Here is a 27,137-nt window from a genome sequence, read left to right as displayed (position 1 = left end):
CTACTAATGCTTAGTGGAGGCAAATAATGCCACTAATGTACTAAAAGTACTAATTAGTACTAAAGTACTAATGCTTTTAGAGGCAATACAATAGTCAAATACACAATTTGTGTATCTGAGATGCACAAATGCATCTTTTTTTTTTTTGAGATGGAGTCTCACTGTGTGGCCCAGGCTGGAGAGCAGTGGCATGATCTCAGCTCACTGCAACCTCTGCCTCCCAGGTTCAAGCGATCTTCGTGCCTCGGCCTCCTGAGTAGCTGGGACTACAGGTGCACACTACTATGCCCAGCTAATTTTTGTATTTTTAGTAGAGACAAGGCTTCTCCACGTTGGCCAGGCTGGTCTGGAACACCTGACCTCAAGCGATCCACCCGCCTCAGCCTCCCAAAGTGCTGGGATTACAGGTGTGAGCCACCATGCCTGGTCAAAAGTGTATACCGTATTCTTACTTCTCTCCTAGACTGTAAAGCGTAGTTAAGAGCATAGGCTCTGAAGTAAGAGAACCGGTTCAATCACTAACTCTTCCATTAAACTCTGAAGATTCAGTCCCCTTATCTATTCACAGTAAGATATGAAAGGGCTAGAGCAGTCTTAGCCCTATGAACTCTCAAAACTAACAAACCAACACTGTCTTTAAAAATGAAGGCCGGGCGCAGTGGCTCAGGCCTGTAATCCCAGCACTTTGGGAGGCTGAGGAGGGAGGATCACAAGGTCAAGAGATCGAGACCATCCTGGCTAACACAGTGAAACCCTGTCTCTACTAAAAACACAAAAAATTGGCCAGGCGTGGTGGCGGGTGCCTGTAGTCCCAGCTACTTGGGAGGCTGAGACAGGAGAATGGCGTGAACCCGGGGGGCGGAGCTTGCAGCGAGCCGAGATTATGCCACTGCACTCCAGCCTGGGTGACAGAGCGAGACTCTGTCTCAAAAAAAAAAAAGAAGCAGCAGCAGCAGCCCGGCACTAAATAGAAATTGCCAGGAGTAGAATCCGAATTAAGCAGGACAAAGACAATCCAAGAGCACAGGAACCAGAAAAGCCAGATAAAACGGAGATAAAGGAACAGTGGAGGAAGATCTTAAAAGAGGGGGCTCTAGAGCTGTAAAGCTAAAAAAGCAATTCTGACTCACCCTTCTCTTCTGAAAATGTAGAAAGACCAACTTCAGATAAAAATTGAAACAGAAAACAATTACAGTCAAATCCCATACAAAGTTATTATCAAAAAAGATAATAAAGATTAAAATAACATTCCTATAATGAAAGCACATATAAGAAAGACATGCCCACAAACAGATGAAATCCATAGCCTAATATTTCTTTTTTTTTGAGACAGAGTCTCACTCTGTCGCCAGGCTGGATTGCAATGGTGCGACCTCAGCTCACCGCAACTTCCGTGTCCTGGGTTCAGGAGATTCTCCTGCCTCCCGAGTAGCTGGGACTACGGGCGCATGCCACTATGCCCAGCTAATTTTTATATTTTTAGTAGAGATGGGGTTTCACCATGTTGGCCAGGATGGTCTCGATCTCTTGACCTTGTGATCTGCCCGCCTCGGCCTCCCAAGGTGCTGGGATTACAGGTGTGAGACACCATGCCCGGCCCTCCACAGCCTAATATTTCAAAATAAGCTAAAGTAAGAAAATGATAAATGTGGCTGGGCGTGGTAGCTCACGCTTTTAATCCCAGCACTTTGGGAGGCTGAGGCAGGCGGATCACTTGAGGTCAAGAGTTCGAGACCAGCCTGGCCAATATGGTGAAATCCCGTCTCTAATAAAAATATAAAAATTAGCCGGGCATGGTGGTGCACACCTGTAGTCCCAGCTACTTGAGGGGCTGAGGCAGAGGAATCACTTGAACCTGAGAGGCAGAGGTTGTGAAGAGTCGAGATCACACCACTGCACTCCAGTGTGGGCAACAGAGCGAGACTCTGTCTCAAAAAAAAAAAAGGCCAGGCGTGGTGGCTTATGCCTGTAATCCCAGCACTTTGGGAGGCTGAGGCGGGCGGATCACGAGGTCAGGAGTTTGAGACCATCCTGGCTAACACGGTGAAACCCTGTCTCTACTAAAAATATAAAAAATTAGCCGGGTGTGGTGGCACACACCTGTAGTCCCAGCTACTGGGGAGGCTGAGGCAGGAGAATCGCTTGAACCCGGGAGGTGGAGGTTGCAATGAGCCAAGATTGTGCCATTGCACTCCAGTCTGGTGACAGAGTGAGATGCTGTCTCCAAAAAAAAAAAAAAGGCCAGGCATGGTGTCACGCCTGTAATCCCAGCACTTTGGGAGGCTGAGGCAGGTGGATCACGAGGTCAGGAGTTCGAGACCAGCCTGGCCAACAGGGTGAAACCCCGTCTCCACTAAAAGTACAAAAATTAGTCAGGCAGGGTGGCACATGCCTGTAATCCCAGCTACTCAGGGGGCTGAGACAGGAGAATTGCTTGAACCTGGGAGGTAGTGGTTGCAGTGAGCTGAGATTGTGCCACTGCACTCCAGCCTGGGCGACACAGTGAGACTCCATTTTGAAAATAAATAAATAAAAATAAAAAAATAAAAGAAAAGGCCTGGTGCAGTGACTCTTGCCTGTAAATCCCATCACTTTGAGAAGCTGAGGCAGGCAGATCATTTGAGCCCAGGAGTGTGAGACCAGCCTACGTAACAAGGCAAAACCCTGTCTCTGCAAAAAAGAAAAATAAATTAGCTGGGTGTGGTGGCATGTGCCTATAGTCCCAGTCACTCAGGAGGCTGTGATGGGAGGATGGCTTGAGCCCAGGAGGTCAGAGCTGAAGTGAGTCACGTTCGGCAATACTCCAGCCTGGGCGACAGAGTGAGACCCTGTCTCTTAAAAAAAGGAAAAAAAAAAAAAAGACGGAAACTTCACATGAAAAGAACTTACTACATATCTAAAAAATATGATTCAGAACAATCAATAAGATACATTATATAGAAAAACCACAAGATATTAAAGAAAAATAAAAACTCCTTTGGGAATCCAGACAAAAGGACCAAGTCACTCATAAGGGAAAAACAGATTTTATCTGGACTGTTTTGACAACAACACTGTATGTCAAAAGATAATGAAAGAATACATTTAGGCCGGGCGCGGTGGCTCACGCCTGTATCCCAGCACTTTGGGAGGCCGAGGCGGGCGGATCATGAGGTCAGGAGTTCGAGACCAGCCTGGCCAACATGGTGAAGCCCCGTCTCTACCAAAAATACAAAAGTTAGCTGGGCATGATGGCGCGTGCCTGTAATCCCAGCTACTTGGAAGGCTGAGGCAGGAGAATCACTTAAACCTGGGAGGCGGAGGTTGCAGTGAGCTGAGATTGCACCACTGCACTCCACCTAGACGACAAGAGCAAAACTCCATCTCAAAAAAAAAAAAAAAAAGATACATTTAATATATTCAAGGAAAACATGTGAGTCACGGATTCTATATCCAAATAAATTGGCTTTGAAACATAAAGGCAGCAGATTACTTGTTGAACATTATCATGCACCCTCCTTTAGGAATCTATTAGAAATAAGCTTCAGACAAATGACTGGAGACACAAGGAATAGGGACTGGTGTGCAATGATCATCAACGGCTGCTAACATCACAAAATGAAAGATGACCAGATAATCATGTACCTTCAGATGGAAGAACACACCACTACCTTGCCAAAAATTCAAACCTAAACCTAATCAAGCCTCAAGTTCAACTACCAATTTACAGAATATACATACAGAGAAACACTCATTAAATCAACAAAATGCAGACTGTGGGAAAACTACACCAAAAACCTAGTTTCTTCAACAATTAAATTACAAGGGGGAAAAAAAAGAAATGGAGGGAAAACCTATATATCAAGAGACTTAAAAGACATTTCAACCAATTGTAATGCGTAATCCTTATTCACTTCCTAAGTTAAATAAACACATTTGAAAAAACATGCTGAAATTGTATTTATGAGGCAACTGAAAACTCAAACACTGATTAGATACTTAATGATACCAAAGAATTATTATTGATTTGGTTTTTTACTGTTTTTTAGAAGTGATAGTGGTATTTCTAAACAGTGCCCTTATTTTTATAATATATTCTAAAATATTTACAGATAAAATTATATGTCTAAGATTTGCTTCAAAAGAACATGGGAGAAAGTAAGTTGGGTAAAATATAGATAAAATAAGATTTGCTATAGGTTGTTAACTGTTGATGCTGGGTGAAAGATAAATGGGCAATGTTGTTTACTTTTGTACATGTTTTAAAATTTCCATATAAGAAGTTAAAATATTAACTATGTCTGGTCTACAACTTGTGTTTAACGAATGGCAATTATCATTATTATTATTAGTTGACTCTGAATATTTACTAAATGAATGAGTTTAGACATAGATAAGAATGAATGATTTATCAACAAATACGAAACATTATTATGGAGAAAATATGAAATCTAAGAGCTTTCATGTTATCAACGTCAGTTGTAAGAGTGGAGCTCACTCACCCAGGGCCTGGGAGAATGAATGAACCAATAATCTCTCTTGATAAGTCAGGGAAAGAGGTTTGGGTAGCTGAAATAAAAAGTGAGAACCAGTAAATCAGTAAAATTGTGGGGTTAGATAAAGCAAAATGAAGTAGAAAATGGTGCCAGAAAGTATAACACCAAATGAAATATGTGTCCTTTAAGTGAAAAAACATAACTTAGCAAATATGGTATCCAACTTCAATATCCTATAAGCACATATGATGGAGGTTTCCACATGTAAGTAGGACTGCAATACATTTAGCAAATATAAGATAAAGGAAAAATATTGTAAGTTAAAAATTGTTTCAACAAAAAAAAGCCAAATAAAGTGAATGTACTACTCTGGCCTTTCTCCGAGAACAGAAGTCAAACATGAAGACCTCACAATAATAGCTAGGAAACTCAATCTGGAGGAAGTGGGTAAAGATAAAGCCAAAAGCTATTAAACCCCAAACTTTTAGGGAATGTTCTTATCTTACCTAAAATCTTATTGGAAACAGACCAAAGGAGTCTCTTAATGTTTAGGAGCTCTTTTGTGAGCACACGGGAAGAAAAACATGGGCTTAAAGGGTCACTGTGCCATGCATGGCACAGCTGCTCAGTACAACTTTCTCCTTTAGAGAGATAACCGACATCCCTTAGCAAACACTGACAACTTCCTTCTTAGGCTGTCTCACTTTCTTCAACTGTTTATAAGCACTTCTACTGCCCTTTCTACAAGTTTATGTTAATTCTAATCAGTTAATTCTGAATTTTGGCTTAGCTCAGTTCCTAACAGCTATTTGGGCATTTATTTATGTTCTTCCAACAGTTAGCCTTGTTGCCTTCTACTCCTGGTTGGAAGGCAATCTGATATGAAGCCAGGATTTCAGGGGCTATTGTAGTAAGAAAAAACCAAGTAAAGATAGCAAAGACTTGCTGGCCAAAGTCACAGCTTGGAAGATGGCTCAGAGGTAGGATTATATGTAAGTGATGCTGTGTAAATGATGTGGGGGAACAGGTAAGGGAGGAAAAGAAATTAGACTGCAGAAGGACTTACTAAAGATTCTGATTTTAGGTGCAAGGGGGAAGCCCTAAAATAAGGAGTAAAAGATCAAAGTCATGGCCGGGCGCAGTGGCTCACGCCTGTAATCCCAGCACTTTGGGAGGCCGAGGTGGGAGGATCACGAAGTAGGAGATCTAGTGAATCTCCTGGCTAACACGGTGAAACCCGGTCTCTACTAAAAATATAAAAAAATTAGCCGGGCTTGGTGGCAGGCACCTGTAGTCCCAGCTACTCGGGAGGCTGAGGCAGGAGAATGGCGTGAACGCGGGAGGCAGAGCTTGCAGTGAGCCCGCACTCCAGCCTGGGCTGCAGAGCGAGACTCCGTCTCCAAAAAAAAAAAAAATCAAAGTCATACAAAAAGGCAGTAACTTGGAGAGTAAAATGCCCCTTTGGAGGTTACTTTCCTTTCCTTCTCATGCCTTCTCTCCTAATAGTTGCCACTATTACTTCTCAAGCCTCCAAGTATTAGAGGAACTTATTTGCCTGGGACTTTCAAGATTTCTAGCTTACTGGGCCAAAAATAACTTTTCTAAAATTCAGAGATTATAGAGCAAAGAAAGTTTACACATCCATTCTAAACTTTTAGATGGTAGCTAATACAGCTCTGAGAAGACCACCAAAAATCCCAAGCTCTTTGCAAATCAAAACTACAGTAAGATACTAACTCATGCTTATTGGGATGACTACTATTAAGAAAAAAATAGGCTGGGCGTGGTGGCTCATGCCTGTAATCCCAGCACATTGGGAGGCTGAGGTGGATGGATCACGAGGTCAGGAGTTTGAGACCAACCTGGCCAACATGGTGAAACCCCATCTCTATACTAAAAATACAAAAATTAGCTGGCCGTGGCGGTATGCACCTGTAATCCCAGCTACTCAGGAGGCTGAGGCAGGAGAATCGCTTGAACCTGGGAGGAGAGGTTGCAGTAAGCTGAGATTGCACCATTGCACTCCAGCCTGGGCAACAGAGCAAGACTCCTTCTCGAAAACAAAAAACAAACAAACAAAAATAAGCAGAAAATAAATACTGGGAAGGATGTGGAGAAACTGGAACCATAGGCTAGGCATGGTGGCTCACACTTGTAATCCCAGCACTTTGGGAGGCCAAGGTGGAAGATCACTTGAGCCCAGGAGTTCGAGACCAGCCTGGGCAACATAGTGAGACTCTGTCTCTAAAAAACAACAACAACAACAAATATATATATATACACACACACACACACGCACGCACACACCACACATATACATACACACACATATATATATACATCTATATATATAGCCGGGCACGGTGGCTCATGCCTGTAATCCCAGCACTTTGGGAGGCCCAGGTGGGTGGATCACCTGAGATCTGGAGTTTGAGACCAGCCTGACCAACATGGAGAAATCCCATCTCTACTAAAAACACAAAATTAGCCGGGAGTGGTGGCCCATGCCTGTAATCCCAGCTACTCAGGAAGGTGAGGCAGGAGAATCGCTTGAACCTGGGAGGCAGAGGTTGCGGTGAGCCAAGATCACGCCATTGCACTCCAGCCTGGGCAACAAGAGCAAAACTCCGTTTAAAAAAAAAAAAAAAAAAAAAAATATATATATATATATATATATATTTATACACACACACACACACACACACTTATTATAATTTATTTATATATTTTTTTGAGTCAGAATCTCCCTCTGTTGCCCAGGCTAGAGTGCAGTGGTACGATCTCAACTCACTGCAACCTTCACCTCTCGGGCACAAGCAATCCTCACACCTCAGCCTCCTGAGTACCTGGGACTACAGGTGTGTGCCACCATGCATGGCTAATTTTTGTATTTTGGGGGCAATATAGTGAGACCCCCTAATCTCAACAAAAAACAAAAAGTCAGCTGGGTGTGGCAACATAAGCCCATGGTTCCAGCTACTCAGGAGGCTGAGATAGGAGCATCGCTTGACCCTGGGAGGTCAATGCTGCAGTGAGCCATGATTGTGCCATGGCACTCCAGCCTGCGTGTCAGAACGAAATCCTGTCTCAAAAACAAAACAAGAAAAGAAAGAGAAAAAGAGGTTGGAGCCCTTGTACACTGTTGGTGGGAATGTAAAATGGTATAGCCACTGTGGAAAATAGTATGGCAGTTCATTAAAAAATGAAACACAGAAATAGCATATAATCCAGCAACTACATTTCTCAGTATAAACCAAAAGAACTGAAAGAGGGTCTCAAAGAAATATTTGTACATCCATATTCACAGCTGCATTATTCACAATAGCTAAAATGTGGAGGCAACCCAAGTGTCTGTGGATGGATGAATGGCTAAGCAAAATGTGGTATATCCATAAAATAGAATATTCCTCAGCCTAAAAAAGGAAGTAAATTCTGCAGTATGCTACAATATGGATGAACCTTGAGGATGTTATGCTAAGTAAACCAATCACAAAAAGATAAATACTGGAGGCCAAGGTGGGCAGATCACTTGAGGCCAGAAGTTCAAGACTAGCCTGGCCAACATGGCGAAACCCCATTTCTACTAAAAATACAAAAACTAGCCGGGTATAGTAGGGCACGCACCTGTAGTTCCAGCTACTCAGGAGGCTGAGGCACAAGACATGCTTGAACCCGGGAGGTAGAGGCTGCAGTGAGCTGAGATCATGCCACTGCACCCCAGCCAGGGTGATAGAGTGAGACTCTGTCTCAAAAAAAAAAAAAAAAAAAAAAAATTCTATGATTCCACTTACATGAGGTACTTAGAGGTAGTCGAAATCATAGAAATAGGAAGTAGAATGGTAGCTGCCATGGGCTAGGAGGAGGGGGATGTTAGTATTTAATGGTAATAGAGTTTCAGTTTTACAAGATGAAGGTTATAGAGATGGAGGGTGGTAATGGTTGCATAACATTATAAATGTGCTTAATACCACTGAACTGTACACTTGACCCGAATTTTCTTCTCATTACCCTAATGGAATTCCCCAAATATTCTCTAAACAAATAATCAGCAGTATTCCAGAAAGCAACACACCCAACATTATTGTATTGGAAGCCCCCACTCTAATCAGAAGCACCCAAAATCCACTTGAGAGAAAATACAGAAAAGTAGAAAGAAGGCCAAAAGTGAATGGAAATGCCTATATACATTATACTGGAGGTCCTGGCCAGGGCAATGAGACAATTTCTTTTTTTTTTTTTAAAGAGCTGGGCATGGTGGCTCATGCCTGTAATCACAGCATTTTGAGACAGCAAGGTTGGGGGTATCACTTCTGTCCAGGAGTTCCAGACCAGGCCTGGGCAATACAGTGAGATCCTGTCTCTATATATAAAAAAAAAAGTCCAGGTGTGGTGGTGCATGCCTGTAGTCTCAGCTACTTGGGAGGCTTAGGTAGGAGGATCACCGGAGCCTGGGGAGGTCGAGGTTACAGTGAGCCATGATCAAGCCACTGCACTCCAGCCTGGACAACAAAGTAAGACCTGGTCTAAAAAAAAAAAAAAAAAAAAGAAATTAGCTGGGCATGGTGGCACATGCCTGTAGTCCTAGTTACTTAGTTACTTGGGAGCCTAAGGTGGGAGGACTGCTTGAGCCCAGGAGTTTGGGGCTACAGTGAGCTGTGACCACACAACTGCACACTAGCCTGGGTGACAGAGTGAGACTGTCTCAAAAAATAAAATTAATGTAATTTAATTTTTAAAAACAATAAAGATTAAGAAGAAAGATATAATACTGTTTTTATTTGCAGGCAATATGATGATAAGGTCCTAAACGAATCTATAATTTAAAAGGTCACAGCGCATAATGCCAAAATACAAAAATCAATTGTATTTCTATATACAAGCAATAAACAATTATAAATAGAAAAAATACCAATTACAATATCATTAAAAATATTTACCTAGGAATAAATTTATCAAGACATGTTCAAAATTTCTACATTGGGCTGGGTGTGGTGGCTCATGCCTGTTATCCCAGCACTTTAGGAGACGGAAGTGGGAGGACAGCTTGAGCCCTGGAGTTTGAAACTAGCCTGAGCAACGCAGTGAGACATCTCTACTAAAATAAAAATCTAAAAAATTAGCTGTGCATGGTAGCATGTGCCTGTAGTACCATCTGCTTGAGAGGCTGATGTGGAGATCACTTGAGCCCAGGAGGGTAAGGCTGCAGTGAGCCTTGATCACACCACTGCACTCCAGCCTGGATGACAGAGCAAGGCTGTCTCAAGAAAAAAAAAAATCATCACTGAAAATTACAAAACTCAGTTGAGAGAAATTAAGGGAAACTTAAATAAATAGATACACAATTATGTGTTACTTAATGACAGTGATATGTGCTGAGAAATGCGGTTATGTTCTGAGAAATGCACTGTTAGGTGATTTCATTGTGCGAACATCATAGAATGTACTTACACAAACCTAGATAGTATAGCCTACTACATACCTAGGCTATATGGTATAGCCTATTGCTCCTAGGCAACAAATCTGTATAATATGTTATTATATACCATAGGTAATTGTAATACAATGGTAAGTATTTGTGTATTTAAACATATCTAAACATAGAAAAGGTACAGTAAAAATATGGTATTACAATCTTATGGGACCACATATGTGGCCAGTCATTGACCAAAAATCGTTATGTGGCACATGACTATATATACCATGTTCAAGGATCAAAAGATTCAATATTAAGACGTCAAATCTGAGCTGGGTGAAAAGATTCAATATTAAGATGTCAAATCTGAGCTGGGGGAGGTGGGTCATGTGTATAATCCTAGCCCTTTGGGAGGCCAAGGTGGGTAGATCACTTGAACCCGGGAGTTCGAGACCAGCCTGGCCAACATGGTGAAACCATGTCTCTATAAACCACAAAAATTAGCCAGGTGTGGTGGCACACACCTGTAATCTCAGCTACTCAGGAGGCTGAGGCACGAGAATCAGTTGAACCTGGGAGGTGAAGGTTGCAGTGAGGTGGTGCAGCGAGGAGGTGCGGTGGAGGTGGAGACTGCACCACTGCACTCAGCCTGGGTGAGAGAGCAAGACTCTGTCTCAAAAAGAATACAAAACAAAGACAAAACCATAAAAGAACATCTACACAAAGGTCAGATGGGCAGAGATTTCTTAGGCTGGACACAAAAAGCAATCACCATAAAAGAAAAAATCAGTAATTTGGATTTCATCATCATTAAAAACTTTTCTTCAAGAGACACCATTAAATAAAAAGACAAGCCACAGACTGGCCGAAAATATTCACAACACATGTCTAACAAAAGACTTGCATCTAGACTATATTAAGAATTCCTGTAATCAATAATAGAAAGGTAAACAACTCAATTAAAAAATAGACAAATGCTTTGAACAGACACTTCATGAACATATATAAATGGCCAATAAACACATGAAAAGGTGTTCATCATCATTACCATCAGGGAAATGTAAATTAAAACCACAACGAGATACCACTACATACATACCTACTAGAATGGTTAAAATTAAAAAGACTGACAACACCAAGTGTTGATGAAGACGTGAAGCAAACACAACTCTTACAAACTGTTGATGAAAGCATAAAATGGTACAATCACTTTAGAAAACTGCTAGTTTCCAATAAAGTAAACCCTACAGCCTATAGAATATTTTCACAAAAAGACCTGCAGAACCATGCTCATAATAGCTTTATGCATGATAGCCAAAAATTAGAAACAATCCAAATAACTGTCAATAGGAGGATAGATATAGTACATTCATTCAATGGAATACTACTCAGCATAAAAAGGAACAGATTAGTTATACTTTCAATAACATGAATGAATCTGAAAAATATGTTGAACAAAAGAAGCCAGAACAAAATTGTATGATTCCATTTATATGAAGTTTATAAACAAATAAAATTAATATATAGTGATAGAAACAGAAGAGTGGTTGACTCTGAAGATCAGAGACTTCCTAGAAAGAAGCACAAAGGAACTTTCAGGGGTGATGGAATTGTTCTAGATTTGGATAATGGTAATCTAGGTGTATATTTAGTATCTGTGCATTTTACTGTGTATAAATTATTCCTCAATAAAAGGGGTGGGAAAGCCATGTACAAATTTGCATTAATTTTTTGTTTTATAGTACAAAAGTCGGTTGAAAATAACACATCTGTTTAATCACCAGAAATAACAGAAGAAAGTTTGTCTTCCATTTCAAGTAATATGGCAACATCACACCAACTGAATTTTTTCCAAAGAAAAACAATTTTAGAACAATCTACAGTGGATCTTTCTCAGCTCATGGGCCACAAACCATTGGGGAGACTATGTTCTCATATCTATGTGCTCCTTAGTTTCTTAACCAAAGGTAACTAAAAGTTCAAATATTACATGGGAGGTCTATGAATTTTTTAACGTTCCTTTGTGCTTCTTTCTAGTCCATCCTCACCTGCAGAGTCAACTGCTCTCTGATTTATACATTAACATTGCTTGTTCATGAACTTCATATGAACGGAATCTTTTGAAGTACATTTAGAGTGTATCTTTTTTTTTTTTTTGAGATGGGGTCTCACTCTGTTGCCCAGGCTGGAGTGCAGTGGCATGATCTCGGCTCACTGCAACCTCCACCTCCTGGGTTCAAGCGATTCTCCTGCCTCAGCCTCCCCAGTAGCTAGGATTACAGATGTGCACCACCATGCCCAGCTAATTTTTGTCTTTTTAGTAGAGACAGGGTCTTACCACGTTGGCCAGGCTGGTGTCAAACTCCTGACCTCAAGTGATCCACCTGCCTTGGCCTCCCAAAGGGATTACAGGCACGAGCCACTGTGCCTGGCCTAGAGTATGTCTTTTTCTTTTTTTTTTTTAATAAAAATGTACTATTACTCAAAAACATTGGAAACCAGTGACTATGACAAATAAATGTCTAAATCTTTGCTAGCAACCAAATCAAAGAGCAACTGAAGAGTACATGGGTAACAAAGTATGTGATGTAAAAATATATTAGAAATAAAGTTTTGTAAACTATAATGCACTGGGGGCCAGGCATGATGGCTCACGCCTGTAATCCCAGCACTTTGGAAGGCCGAGGCGGGTGGATCACCTGAGGTCAGGAGTTCGAGACTAGCCTGGCCAACATCCCATCTATACTAAAAATACAAAATTAGCCAGGCATGGCGGCATGTGCCTGTAATCCCAGCTACTTGGGAGGCTGAGGCAGGAGAATTGCTTGAACCCGGGAGGTGGAGGTTGCAGTGAACTGAGATCACACTACTGCACTCCAGCCTAGGTGACAGAGCGAGGCTCCGTCTCAAAAAAGAACTATAATGCACTGGGAAAACATAAGATATTATCTATCTTCAATAAACAAGAAGAGTCAAAAAATTGCTTTTCACCTTAAGTTTTGGATATATGTAGCGCAAAGAATCTGCAGTTCCCATGTCAGCATCATCAGGAATACACACAATATCTGGCTTCATTTTCATCTTGAATTCTGCACATAGAGCCTTTTGAACATCCCTGGTTGTAACCACAATGACTTCTATAAGACAAAAGAAAAAAAGAAAGAAAAACAAAAACTTATTCATGTAGACAATGGTTTCACTATTTCAATTAGATTTGGTCTATTTCTAGGTGTAATAACTGCTAATATTATTGCGCCTTTTCAATGTGTTTTACCTGCATTCCCCCAATTAATTCTTTTTTTTTTTTTTCCACAGACAGGGTCTCACTCTGCCACTCAGGCTGGAATGCAGTGGCACTATCGCAGTTCACTGCAGCCTCAGTCTCCCAAGATCAGGCAATCCTCCCACCTCAGCCTCCCAAGTAGCTGAGACTACAGGCATGTGCCACCATGCTTGGCTAATTTTGTATTTTCTGTAGAGATGAGGTTTCACTCTGTTGCCCAGGCTGGTCTCCAACTCCTGGGCTCAAAGGATCCGCCAGCCTCGGCCTCCCAAAGTGTTGTGATTACGGATGTGAACCACTGCATCTGGCCTCCCCCAATTAATTCTTACAACAATCTCATCTTACAAATGAGGAATCTTGGATTAAAAGACACGCTGGCTGGGCGCAGTGGCTCACACCTGTAAATTCCAGCACTTTGGGAGGCCAAGGCAGACGGATCACTTGAGCCCTGGAGTTCAAGACCAGCCTGGGCAACATGGCAAAACCTTGTCTCTATTAAAAAACTCCAAAAAACCAGAGGTTTAGGTGGGAGGATTGCTTGAGTCTGGGAGGTGGAGGTTGCAGTGGGCCAAGATCACCCCACTGCACTCCAGCCTGGGTAACAGAGTAAGTCTGTCTCAAAAAAAAAAAAAAAAACTTCAGGTCTATATGAATGGTGCCCACACTTTAATATATTATATGCCACTTTTCCTTGATATGAAGAATTCAGAAGAACATTCATCAAAAATACAAATGGGAAGAAATACAAAAAACACTCTGGGAAGCCAAGGCGGGCAGATAACTTCAGCCCAGGAACTCAAGACCAGCCTGGGTAACGTGGCAAAACCCTGTCTCTGCCAAAAAAAAAAAAAAGAAAGAAAGAGAGAAAAATTATCCAGGTGTGGTGGCGTGCATGTAGTCGCAGCTAATCGGGAGGCTAAGATGGGAAGATCGTTTGAGCCCAGGAGGCAGAGGTTGCAATGAGCTGAAATCATGCCACTGTACTCCAGCTTGGACGACAGAGCAAGACTCTGTCTCAAAAAAAACAAAAAAACCAAAGGGGGCCATGCGTAGTGGCTCACACCTGTAATTCCAACACTTTGGAAGGCCCAGACAGGCAGATCACTTGAGGTCAGAAGTTCAAGACCAGCCTGGACAACATGGTGAAACCCTGTCTCTATTAAAAATACAAAAAAATTAGCCGGGAGTGGTGGCACATGCCTGTAGTCCCAGGTACTCAGAAGACTGAAGCAGGAGAATTGCTTAAACCTGGGAGATGGAGGTTGCAGTGAGCTGAGATCACACCACTGCACTCCAGCCTGGGTGACAGGGTGAGACTCCAACATTTTAAATCTTCATTCAATACAAAGAGAGAGCTATTAAGCTACCACCCCTTCCTATTGGAGGCAACTCTAGTAATGGAATGAACACTGGATCACAAGACTGGGCCTCAGGCTTTGGCACTCTGATTTATTATATCTAAATATAGGACACCTCAAACTCAATGCGACCAAAGCTGAACTCATTATTTTAATGAAAATAAAATTCATTAAAACCTTTTCCTGGCCAGGCACGGTGGCTCATGCCTGTAATCCCAGCACTTTGGGAGGCTGAAGTGGGCAGATCACGAGGTCGTGAAATCAAGACCATTCTAGCTAACACGGTGAAACTCTGTCTCTACTAAAAATACAAAAACTTAGCCGGGCATGGTGGAACACGCCTGTAGTCCCAGCTACACAGGAAGCTGAGGCAGGAGAATCACTTGAACCCGGGAGAGGTTGAACCCTGGCGGAGGCTGTAGTGAGCCGAGATCGTGCCACTGCATTCCAGCCTGGGTGACAGAGTGAGACTCTGTCTCAAAAAAAAAAAAAAAAACTCTTCCTTGTCTGCTATTCCTTTTACTACTTAATGGCATAACTATCTACCTAGTTACCCAAGCAAAAAGTATAGAGGATCACTAGACTTTAAAGTTCTGGAAGTCAGGGCCTGAGCTGTCTTTTCAATTCTGTACCTCCATGCTTAATATATAACCTGGTACTTACATCAAAACAAAATTTAAAACATATATATATTATGTATCAGATAATACAAATATTACCTGATACATAATAGATTCTCAGTAAGTACTGACTATCAGGCATTTAAGAGTCTCAATCTGTCTTTCTGATATCCTTACAGAGTTCGTCTTGGATCACTGTGGACATCAGCTCTGTAACAACAACACTTAGTGCTATCCTCTCAAACTTTTTCACACAGCAATAGAGTACTCCTACATTCCTTAAAGAAGTAATCTTCAGCCAATGAGTTCTAGTCACCCTCATTCTCATAACGCTGACAAATCATGGGGATTAAATCTCCTAAAAGTTTTATGAGTTCACAGCTCACTTTGTCATAGCTCACCTTCAAATCCAACACGCTCAAGCAGGTTCAATGGGTACCAAATTAAAGGTTTGTTCCCAACTGGAAGCAGAGGTTTGGGAATGCTGGAAGTTAGGTCTGTCATCCGAGATCCTCCACCTACTGCCATCACTACTGCTTGAAATTCCATTTTTACAAACTGCAAGTACAGAAAAAACAATTAACAGAAAAAAAACCAATGTAACAAAAATCAAAGCACACATAGTACTAGCCTATTTTTATTTAGGTTACTGATACCCACTATGTCAAATGCATAATTTCCAATTCTAGCAATCAGAGTAAGAAAAGCTTAGCTGCAGATAAACATTATGTCTACCAATATGTATTCTCAGTTTTATCCTTGGTAAAAGTGGGAGGGTAGGAATGAAGGGGCCTTGCCCTTGAGTTATTCACAATTAAGTGGAGAAGACAAATTCAGTAAATCACAATATATGTCATTAGTGCCACAGCAGAAAAATATCCAAGATACAGTGGGCATACAATAAAAGGAACACCTAGTTTTCACTGAAAACACAGAGAAGTTTTTATAGGAAGTGATGCTTGGGCTGACTCTGAAGAAGTAAGAGTTTACCAAGTGGAGTTCTGATGTGTGAATTTTTATTCTTTGAAAATATTAGGCTGGGTGAGGTGGCTCACATCTGTAATCCCAGCACTTTGGGAGGCTGAGGTGTGTGGATCACATGAGCTCAGGAGTTCGAGACCAGCCTGGGCAACATGGCAAGACCCCATCTCTACCAAAAATACAAAAAATTAGCCGGGCTCTGCCTATGGTTCCAGCTACTTGAGAAGCTGAAGTGGGAGGATCATTTGAGCCTGAGAGGCAGGTGTTACAGTGAGCCGAGATTGGACCACTGCACTCCAACCTGTGTGACAGAATGAGATCCTGTCTCAAAAAAAAAAAAAAAAAAAAAGAGAAAAAAGAAAATATTAAAAGATGTCCGACTAGAATTAACAGCAGAAACACAAGCATGTTAGGCTTCTGAAAAGTATGAAATGACTTAAGACTCCTCCAAGAATTCAGCCTTCGGCTCATCTTATTCCTCCAATTTTTAAAGATATCACTATAAACACAAACGTAGGCTTGTATCTGAACCTAGATTTACAGAACACAATTATAAAAACAAACCAAACTGTTAATTCCTTTTTTCAAACTCAAGGTAATAAACAAACCTATTCGACTTTGAAAAGAATCTCTTTACAGAAACTACCACAGAACAGAGGCACAGTAGAAGGTCATAAATCTTTATCTATATATTTATTTTTGGAGATGGAGTTTCACTCTTGTTGCCAGGCTGGAGTGCAATGGCGTGATCTCGTCTCACTGTAACCTCCACCTCCTGGGTTCAAGCGATTCTCCTGCCTCAGCCTCCCGAGTAGCTGGGATCACAGGCATGGCCACCATGCCCAGCTAATTTTGTATTTTTAGTAGAGATGGGGTTTCACCATGTTGGCCAGGCTGGTCCCAAACTCCTGACCTCAGGTGATCCACCTGAGTCGGCCTCCCAAAGTGCTGGGATTACAGGTGTGAGCCACCGTGCCAATCCTATTTATTTATTATTTATTTAGAGACAGAGTCTTGCTCCATTGCCCAGTCTGGAAGTGCAGTGGTAAGATCATGGCTCACTGCAGCCTCAACCTCCCGCACTAAAGCAGTCCCCCTGCCCCAGCCTCTGGAGTAGCTGGGACTACAGGGGGCCACCATGTCTGGCTTTTTTTTTTTTTTTTGAGACGGAGTTTCTCTCTTGTTGCCCAGGCTGGAGTGCAGTGGCGTGATCTCAGCTCACTACAACCTCCGCCTCTCAGGTTCAAGCGATTCTCCTGCCTCAGCCTCCCAAGTAGCTGGGATTATAGGCATGCACCACCACGCCCGCTAATTTTGTATTTTTAGTAGAGACAGGGTTTCTCCATGTTGGTCAGGCTGGTCTCAAACTCCCAACCTCAGGTGATCTGCCCACCTCAGCCTCCCAAAGTGCTGGGATTACAGGTATGAGCCACGGCACCTGGCCGCCTGGCCAATTCTTTTAATTAATTTTTTATAGAGACGGGGTTTCACTATGCTGCCCAAGCTGGTCTCAAACTCCTGGCCTCAAGCCTCCTGCCTGGGCCTCCCAAAGTGCTGAGATTAGAGGCATGAGCCACTGTACTTGACCGATCTTTATTGATTTAAACTGAAAGTACTTTCTCTGACTTACAACAATGATGTAATTTTAAAAACAAATGTGTTAAAATGTAACGTTCAGAAGAAACAATCTATCCAACATCAAATTGCCAAATAATGTTGCAACTTTACTATAATTATTATTACTCCTGGGCCCAGCACATCAACATCTAAAGTGCAGCACTTAACACCTACTATACCCAAGGCACAAAGTGAAGGCTCTTGCATAACATTCACAATATAAAGATATGGTAATTTAGATTCTAGCAAGCATTGCCTCAGAGTGTAATTTAATTTCATTTTGGCATTATATAACATCCACCACATCTAATGTTATTATGAAAAGAGCACCGGACCCTTAAGAGTCAAAAGATGAGCTGGGCGCGGTGGCTCACACCTGTAATCCCAACACTTTGGGAGGCCCAGGCGGGTGGATCACCTGAGGTCAGGAGTTCAAGAGCAGCCTGGCCAACTTGGTGAAACTCTGTCTCTACTAAAAAAATTTTTTTTTTTTTTTTTTTTTGAAACAGAGTTCTTGTTCCCCAGGTTGAGTGCAATGGCGTGATCTCGGCTCACTGCAACCTCTGCCTCCCGAGTTCAAGCGATTCTCCTGCCTCAGCCTCCCAAGTTGCTGGGATTACAGGCATCCACCACTATGCCTGGCTAATTTTTTGGATTTTTAGTAGAGACAGGGTTTCACCATGTTGCCCACACTGGTCTTGAACTCCTAACCTCAGGTGATCCACCTACCTCGGCCTCCCAAAGTGCTGGGATTTCAGGTGCAAGCCACCGCGCCCGGCCTCTACTAAAAATATTTTTAAAAGTAGCCAGGCATGGTGTCAGGTGCCCGTAATCCCAGCCACTCGGGTGGCTGAGGCAAGAGAATCACTTGAACCCGGGAGGCAGCGGCTGCAGTGAGCTGAGATCACACCACTTGCACTTCAGCCTGGGCGACAAAGTGAGACTCTGTCTCAAAAAAAATAAAAATAAAAAAGAGCCAAAAGACAGCCGGGCACAGTGGCTCATGCTTCCAGCACTTTGGGAGGCCAAGATGGGAGGATTGCTTGAGCCCAGGAATTCTAGAACAGCCTGGGCAATATGGTGAGACCCCATCTCTATAAAAAATTAGCCAGGTATGGTGGCGCATGCCTGTAGTCCCAGATACTCGGGAGGCTGAGGTGGGAGAATCACCTGAGCCTGGGAGGTTAAGGGTGCACACCACTGCACTCCAGCCTGGGCAACAGAGTGAGACCCTGTCTCAAAAAAAAAAAAAGAGAGTCAAAAGATGACTTTGAGTCACGATTCTGACACTCATAGGTGGTGTGATCAGGGGCCTGACATTTAAAACTCTCAGTGTCCTCGGCTTCTAGAAGGAAGCCTGGTGGTTAGGTTCACAGACCATAGAGCCAGAACGCCTAGGTTTGAATTCTAGCTCTACCATTTATTATTAGCTGTGTGAACTAGGGCAAACTACATAACTTTTCTATGCCTCAGTTTTTGCATTTTATGATGGGGATAATTATAGTTTCACTTCACAGAGTTGTTGTTAAGATTAAATTTGTTATTCTATGTAAAGCAGACAAAATAATGTCCATCCCATGAGAAGCACTATATTCGTATTTGCTTCATCAGACAGAGACTAGATCATGGAAAGCCTTCGTACTAACTGAGCCATGCTGCTTCATAATTCTGGTCTCTGCACTGCTACTGTTGCTTCCTAGTCTGCCTTTCTCTTGCGTCTAGTAATCACCTATTAAACTTTGAAGACAGCTCAAGAATCCTCTTGCCTACAAAGCCATTCCTAACCGTTCCCACTCCTCCAGAAGTGACTCCTTTTCCCGAACTGCTTCCACTCTGCCATGTGCAGATTCTCTTAGCCTTTGCAGGGTTTCATTGCACATATGTGTTTAAATGTGTACTTAAGTGTAACATTAATGTCTTTTAAATGTCTATATAAGAGTCTAAGAGTGACTTTCTTGGACTGTGTGTGCATCATCACTGTATTCCCAGTCAGATGCCAGAAATCAGAGTGGAATGAGGACCCGTGAACTTCACAACTGTGTAAGAGTCAAACTCAAACATGTGCATAAGAGCATTAGAACCCAGGTCACTAGGAACTGAGGTTCCAGCTCTCAAGGAGGCCCTGGGTGAAGAAAGGCAACCTAGGAAGCATGAATAGTTATCATGAACATAACTAATCATGCTACCAGGCAGACTGTCAAATGCTTATGTCACTGCCACGACTATGGGTGACGGGAATCATGGCAACGAGTCTCGCTGCCTCCCAAGCTTTGGAGAGGGTGTTCACCGCATCTCAGACTTGCCTGCATCACAGCACTCATGCCTTTTCCAGTTGTAAATAGATAAGAAAACTATCAGAATTGGTCTGTCATTTCACGTGTGCTGCCTGAAGGCAGAGACCTCACTGCATTCCTCCTTGTATTTCACTGCCCTGCACCCAAACAACTAAAGGCAGGCTGGATAAATGAATGCAGGGCTGAGGCTGAAAGAGCGCAGGCACAGTGCTAAAGGCGTCTGGTACCGGTCTGGTGCTCGCTCACTCGCTGTGACTTTAAGCAGAACCTCCCCTCCCCGAAACTTCGTTTCTTTCTTTTTTTTTTTTTTTTTTTTTTGAAACGGAGAGTCTCACTATGTTGCCCAGGCTGGAATGCAGTGGCGCGAATTAGGCTCACTGCAACCTCCACCTCGTGGGTTCAAACGATTCTCCTGCCTCAGACTCTTGAGTAGCTGAGATTAGAAACTTAGTTCCTCCATCTGTTGCATAAGGTGGTTGGCTCGGATTCTCCCCCAACCTCCCTTCTACTTTGGACACAGCTACACCGGGTCGAGCAGGGAGTCGAGCTGACAACTTCGGGGCTCAGCACCCTCTCCTACCCCTTCGGGTCCACCTCGGCCCAGTTCGACATGCCCGCCTCCCTCAGATGAGTAGCCCCACCGCGCCGCTCACCCGGGTCAGCCAGCTCGTGCGCGGCCTGGCAGGGCAGAAGTCACAGCTATACCTCAGCTCCCCGCACGCCGCAACCGCTCCCAGCGCTCTCCACGCCGCCTCTGACTGACAGCCCAATGGCGCAGGCGCGCGATGGCCGAGAAACTCGATGGAACGCGCAGAGCAGACCCATGGAGAAGGGACGACCGCCGAGCGATGGATGACGGAGGGGAAGCACACTCTGCGGAGAGGAGGGGAGGCGGGGCCGGAGGGGGCAGGGCCACCGAGAAGCATTCGACACGTGTGTCTCTCTGTCCATTAACATGTTACCAAAGCCTTTATGAGCATTCCTCCCAGTGCAGGGTGCCGGGAACCCAGACGGAACAACTCAGCCTCTTCCCTCAGGGAGTAAGTCTAAGACCTGGCTTCGAGTACATTCCGTGAAAGAAAGCTCATTGGGAGCCGCAATTTTGGCTAGCTAGTGAAAAAACACCGAATGCCCCTGCAGGCGTTGCCAGGACTTCCTATTTGTAACAGGGCCACTCACGTTAACTTTAGCCATCAAAACTGGGGGCGGCTGGGCATGGTGGCTCATGCCTGTAATCTCCGCAATTTGGGAAGCTGAGGTGGGAGGATTGCTTGAAACTGGGAGTTCAAGACCAGCCTGTGCGAGAGAGACTCCAGTCTCTACAAAAGTAAAAATTAGCTAGGCATGGTAGTGTGTGCCTGTAGTCCCAGCTGCTCGGGAGGCTGAAACAGGAGGATCGCTTGAGCCCAGGAGTTCGAGGCTGCAGTGAGCTATGATCGGGCCACTGCACTCCTGCCTAGAGGACAGAGCGAGACCCTGGTTTTTTTTTTTTTTTAGTTTTTATTTCATAATCATAAACTTAACTCTGCAATCCAGTTAGGCATGGAAAGGAACAAGGAAAACGTGGAACCTAAAGGGAACTGCAGCAAGAGCACAAAGATACTGCGAGCAGGCCAGGTGCGGTGGCTCACGTCTGTAATCCTAGCACTTTGGGAAGCTGAGGCAGGCAGATTGCCTGAGCTCAGGAGTTCAAGATCAGCCTGGGCAACATGGTGAAACCCCGTCTCTACTAAAATACAAAAAAAAAAAAAAAAAAAAAAAAAATTAGCCAGGCATGGCGGCGTGCACCTGTAGTCCCAGCTACTCTGGAGGCTGAGGAAAGAGAATTGCTTGAACCCGGGAAGTGGAGGTTTCAGTGAGCCAAGACCGTGCCACTGCACTCCAGCCTGGGAGAGGGCGACAGGGCAAGACTCCGTCCCCCCCCAAAAAAAAATACTGCAAGCAAATGGGGTGAAGGGGTGCTCTTCTGAGCTACAAAAGGAATGGTCTGGTGGTTAAGATGAAACACAAGCCAAACTTGTTAGAGTTGTCCACAGTCAGCAATGGTGATCTTCTTGCTGGTCCTGCCATTCCCGGACCCAAAGTGCCCATGGCCTCCACAATATTCATGCCTTCTTTCACCCTGCCAAAGACCACATACTTGCCATCCAGCCACTCAGTCTTGGCAGTGCAGATGAAAAACTGGGAACCATTTGTGTTGGATCCAGCATTTGCCATGGACAAGATGCCAGGATGTGTATGCTTTAGGACGAAGCTCTCGTCATCAAATTTCTCCCCATAGATAGACTTGCCACCAGTGCCATTATGGCATGGGAAGTCACCACCCTGACACATAAACCCTGGAATAATTCTGTGAAAGCAGGAAACTTTATAACCAAATCTTTTCTCTACATTGCTCAGAGCACGAAAGTTTTCTGCTGTCTTTGGAACCTTGTCTGCAAACAGCTGGAAGGAGACGCGGCCCAAGGGCTTGCCGTCGACAGCGATGTCGAACACGGTGGGGTTAACCATGGCTGATAGTACAGAACTACTGGCGTCGGTGGCTGCATTTGCAATGCCAAGACCCTGCTTTTAACAAAACAACAGTAGGCCAGGTGCGGTGGCTCACGCTTGTAATCCCAGCAGTTTAGGAAGCCAGGCAGATGGATCCCTTGGGCCCAGGAGTTCGAGACTAGCCTGGGCAACATAGTGAAATACCCTCTCTACTAAAAATACAAAAATTAGTCAGGTGTGGTGGCGCACTGTGGGGTTCCAGCTACTTGGAAAGCTGAGGCAGGAGGATCGCTGGAGCCCAAGAGGCAGAGGTGGCAGTAAGCCAATATGGTATCACTGCCCTTCAGCCTGGGTAACAAAGAGACAGGATCTCTAAGTAATTAAAATAAATATTAAAAAATGACGAATAGATAATAAAATAATTGTTGTTCTAAGCTCTACGGTTTGGAGTGGTTTATCAAGTTGCACTAGATAACAGGACCAATGGCCATTCTCTTTTTCCCATGCATTCCTGCAATTTCCTAATCTTTTGAAAGCTTCCTTTTTTTTCGATTAATTTTTTTTTTTTTTTTTGAGACAGAGTCTCACTTTGTCACCAGGCTGGAGTTCAGTGGCACAATCTCGGCTCACTGCAACCTCTGCCTCCTGGGTTCAAGTGATTCCTGCCTCAGCCTCCCGAGTAGCTGGGACTACAGGCATGCACCACCACGCCTGGCTAATTTTTGTATTTTTAGTAGAGAAGGGGTTTCATCAGATAGGCCAGGATGGTCTTGAACTCCTGACCTTGTGATCCGCCTGCCTCGACCTCCCAGAGTGCTAGGATTACAGCCGTGAGCCACTGTGCCTGGCCTGATTAATCTCTTAAATCTTGAGTAGCTTTAGCTTCCTGCCAGTTAAAAGGTAGAGTATGATTTCTGTAATAAAAATAAAGGAGCTTGACTTCATTCAACAATATTTATTCATTTATTTTTAGAAATGAGGTCAGCTTATGCTGCCCAGGCTGGACTCAAACTCCTGGGCTCAACGATCGTCTTGCCTCAGCTTCCCAAGTAGCTAGGACTACAGGTATGTGCCATGGAGGACTGGCTTCAACAATATCTATTGAGTGCCTAGTATGTGCCAAGCAATGTCTTAGATGCTTGGTGTTGCAGATACAGCAGTCAATGATTAGGACTTGTCATTTTTTCCAGAAGGAGGTCTGCTTAGACCCTGAAAAAAAAAGGGGGGACTCATATCCTAAAACCAGCCTATCTTTGCCTTGCCATGAACTGACTGGTCTGGCCACAGGAGGCCTAAAGTCTGACTACCTCTCTATGGAAACACAGAGATATTCTCTCTTTGGTATTACCTCAAGCGAGACTTGGAAATTACAGCATGGTTTTGAGGTAAGAACTAATTATAAGTAAGAACAGCAGTCAGCCCCATATCTGCCATCCATTTCAAATCCTTATGTTTAAACTAGCAAAAGTTTTTCAAGGAACTAGAGGGCTTTCTCTTCTATTGTGGAAAGTAGTTGAGAGATTGCTTCAGTTTAAACTCACTTTAAATTATTCCCTGAGGGCAACAATTCTCAAACTTTTTCATCTCTAGACTCTTTATTCTTAAAAATTACTGAGGACCCCAGAAAGCTTTTGTTTATATGGATTATATTTATCAATATTTACCATATCGAAAAAAAAAATTATCTTTTTGAGACGGAGTTTTGCTCTTGTTGCCCAGGCTGGAGTGCAATGGCACGATCTCAGCTCACTGCAACCCCTCTGCCTCCCGGGTTCAAGCGATTCTCCCGCCGCAGCCTCCCGAGTAGCTGGAATTTACAGGCATGCGCCACCACACCCAGCTGATTTTGTATTTGTAGTAGAGACGGGGTTTTTCCATGTTGGTCAGGCTAGTCTCAAACTCCTGACCTCAGGTGGTCCGCCCGCCTTGACCTCCCAAAGTGCTGGGATTACAGGCATGAGCCATTGTGCCCGGCCAACTACGTCTTCAAAACAAAAAGTTGAGTGAGATGAATGCCATTGTTTCACCTTTTTGAATAGTCTCTTTAGGGTCTGGCTTAATAGAAAACAGCTTGATTTTTCCATTATTGTGATATATTATTTTGGTTTAATTATATCACAAAAATGTGACTTCACATAGATACATAGTTGGTAAGAGATAGAGTTTTTATAGCCTTTTCAGATAATTATAGGTATTCTTTGACACTATACCAAAATTCAATAAGTGGTAGTTTGTTAAAGGTTTGTTGCAATATAGAATCGGAAATTATATCAGTGAACATTTTGTACCTTGTTACAATACTTGCACTTTGAATGGACATTTTACCCATGCATGACCTTACAACTTGGTATACTAATAATATGTAAAATATTCGTTCACAGAGTTATGCAGATCTTCCTAACATTGACTCATTATACAATATTTTAAAATCACATTTGTTAATATCACTAACAATCTCATCAGAAAAATTCTTAAATATTAGAAAGCTGGGAAGCTGATGATGACAGATACAAGTTTTATAAAATTCTAATTTTTGGCCGGGCACAGTGGCTCACGCCTGTAATCCAAGCATTTTGGGAGGCCGAGGCGGGCAGATCATGAGGTCAGGAGATCAAGACCATCCTGGCTAACACAGTGAAACCCTGTCTCTACTAAAAATACAAAAAAATTAGCCGGGGATGGTGGCAGGCGCCTGTAGTCCCAGCTACTCGGGAGGCTGAGGCAGGAGAATGGCGTGAACCCGGGAGGCAGAGCTTGCAGTGAGCCGAGACGGCGCCACTGCACTCCAGCCTGGGCTACAGAGTGAGACTCCGTCTCAAAAAACAAAAACAAAAACCCCCCAAATTTTAATTTTCTCTTCAAAGCTCAAATATTATCATTGGCAGCAAATACTATTAGTGGTTTCCCTTGAAGTAACTGGCTCACTTTGTTTATACATTGGCAGGCATAGTTGGTCAGTTGTTCTTTTTTTTTTTTTAATGAAAAACCATAATATGCCCTTCATTTGCTTTTAGCTATTTCATAAACATCACAGATAAACTGGACACAGTTTGCGATGCAACTTAGAAAAATTTCTTTTTCCATAACATAAACATGTCAATCTTTCCCTTTAGCGCCTTCTTCCACTCCCCCTCCACTGTGCTGAAGAGATATTGAGTTCTTCCAGATTTTTGCTTAGCTGGGTGGTTTCCGAACTCAATGGACTCTCTAGGTAGGTAATTCCTGCACAGGGCTTTCCTGTCACTGGATTTATGATTTTTCCAACTTTGAAAACAATCTCGGCCAGTTCATGTTTCACATGCTTTGTTCGTGGAACAGGTAAAGCTCTGAGAAGCACAATATCCCCAACTGTGCACTGCTGAAGGGCATCGTGAGCAAAGTAGGTTTTCCTCTTATAGTAATACTTTAATAAATAGGGATCCAGAACAAGCCTGGTCACTCTCACTTTAGCAGTCTTTTGCATTTTTGTCCCAATCACCTTCCCCACGATCCATCTGGCATGGATGGATGAATGAACTACGGACATTATGTGGCTTTGGTCACCTCTGCCACGACTGTGCAGCCATCTCCAGTTGTTCTTTCGATTCAATACAGTGCTCCATGAAAAAGCAGTAGTTCAACTCGCAGCTCAAACTATCACAAAACTGTTTCTCTTGGAGACAACCATCATACTTCTTTTGTATGCACAGAAGGGTTAAATGTGTACTTCCCATCTCATCATACAGAATATTAAAAAGACACGTACTCAGTAAACTAGGATATTTGGTAGCAAAAAAAAAAAAAAAAAAAAAAAGGGCCGGGCACAGTAGCTTACGCCTGTAATCCCAGCACTTTGGGAGGCCGAGGCAGGTGGATCACAAGGTCAGGAGTTCAAGACCAGCCTGGCCAACACAGTGAAACCCTGTCTCTACTAAAAATACAAAAATTAGCCGGGCAAGGTGACGTGTGCCTGTATTCCCAGTTACTTGGGAGGCTGAGGCAGGAGAATCACTTGAACCTGGGAGGTGAGGTTTCAGTGAGCCAAGATCATGCCACTGCACTCCAGCTTGGGCAACAGAATGAGACTTCATCTCAAAAAAAAAAAAAAAAAAAAAAAAAAAAAAAAAAAGACATGTACTCAGGCCAAGGTTTAATAAAATTAATATAGTTTACTGCTTAATCAAAGACCTTCTTAGGTGTAACTGACTTTAATTTTTTTTTCTTTCTTTTTTTTTTTTTTTTTTGAGATGGAGTCTCACTCTGTCGCCCAGGCTGGATGGAGTGCAGTGGTGCGATCTCGGCTCACCGCAGGCTCTGCCTCCCGGGTTCACGCCATTCTCCCACCTCAGCCTCCCAAGTAGCTGGGACTACAGGCGCCCGCCACCACACCCGGCTAATTTTGTTTTTGTATTTTTAGTAGAGACGGGGTTTCACCATGTTAGCCAGGATGGTCTTGATCTCCTGACCTCGTGATCTGCCCGACTCGGCCTCCCAAAGTGCTAGGATTACAGGTGTGAGCCACTGTGCCCAGCCTGTTTTTGTTTTTGAGACAGAGTCTCACTCTGTCACCCAGGCTGGAGTACAGTGACATGATCTCAGCTCACTGCACCCTCCACCTCCCGCG

The 27,137-nt window shown here is 43.3% G+C and overlaps 2 protein-coding genes and 1 pseudogene across 5 annotated transcripts in view; all 3 read right to left on the bottom strand.

The window, feature by feature from the left end:
* Positions 1-20,929, bottom strand: part of EIF2B3 (eukaryotic translation initiation factor 2B subunit gamma) — a 135,657-nt gene extending 114,728 nt beyond the window's left edge. For 2 of the 4 annotated variants that reach the window (XM_054535730.2, XM_054535734.2), the window contains exons 1-3: positions 20,695-20,919; positions 15,551-15,707; positions 12,880-13,025 (exon numbers count right to left, since the gene is read on the bottom strand). In XM_054535730.2, the coding sequence (XP_054391705.1) occupies positions 12,880-13,025; positions 15,551-15,698 (294 nt within the window). In that variant the 5' untranslated portion in view covers positions 15,699-15,707; positions 20,695-20,919. Of the gene's footprint in view, positions 1-12,879; positions 13,026-15,550; positions 15,708-20,694 lie in introns of all 4 variants that reach the window. The other 2 variants (XM_024231547.3, XM_024231556.3) reach the window with 2 other exon arrangements.
* Positions 20,930-22,061: 1,132 nt separating this feature from the next.
* On the bottom strand, positions 22,062-22,599 carry LOC100432700 (peptidyl-prolyl cis-trans isomerase A-like; annotated as a pseudogene).
* A 2,859-nt stretch (positions 22,600-25,458) lies between these two features.
* On the bottom strand, positions 25,459-26,248 carry LOC100459584 (small ribosomal subunit protein uS17m-like). Its single transcript, XM_054535702.2, has one exon. It carries the CDS (start codon positions 26,058-26,060, stop codon positions 25,644-25,646), a length of 417 nt encoding a protein of 138 aa, XP_054391677.1. The 5' UTR covers positions 26,061-26,248; the 3' UTR covers positions 25,459-25,643.
* Between the last annotated feature and the right edge of the window lie 889 nt (positions 26,249-27,137).

This window comes from Pongo abelii, chromosome 1 (genome assembly GCF_028885655.2).
Source record: "Pongo abelii isolate AG06213 chromosome 1, NHGRI_mPonAbe1-v2.0_pri, whole genome shotgun sequence".
NCBI classification, from domain to species: domain Eukaryota; kingdom Metazoa; phylum Chordata; class Mammalia; order Primates; family Hominidae; genus Pongo; species Pongo abelii.
The sequence above is the reverse complement of the archived record's forward strand: the minus strand, read 5'-3'. Positions and strand labels throughout refer to the sequence as shown.

What these genes read in the sequence shown, in the direction of transcription:
- LOC100459584 (XM_054535702.2), bottom strand. Translation starts at nt 26,060, where the DNA reads ATGTCCGTAGTTCATTCATCCATCCATGCCAGATGGATCGTGGGGAAG.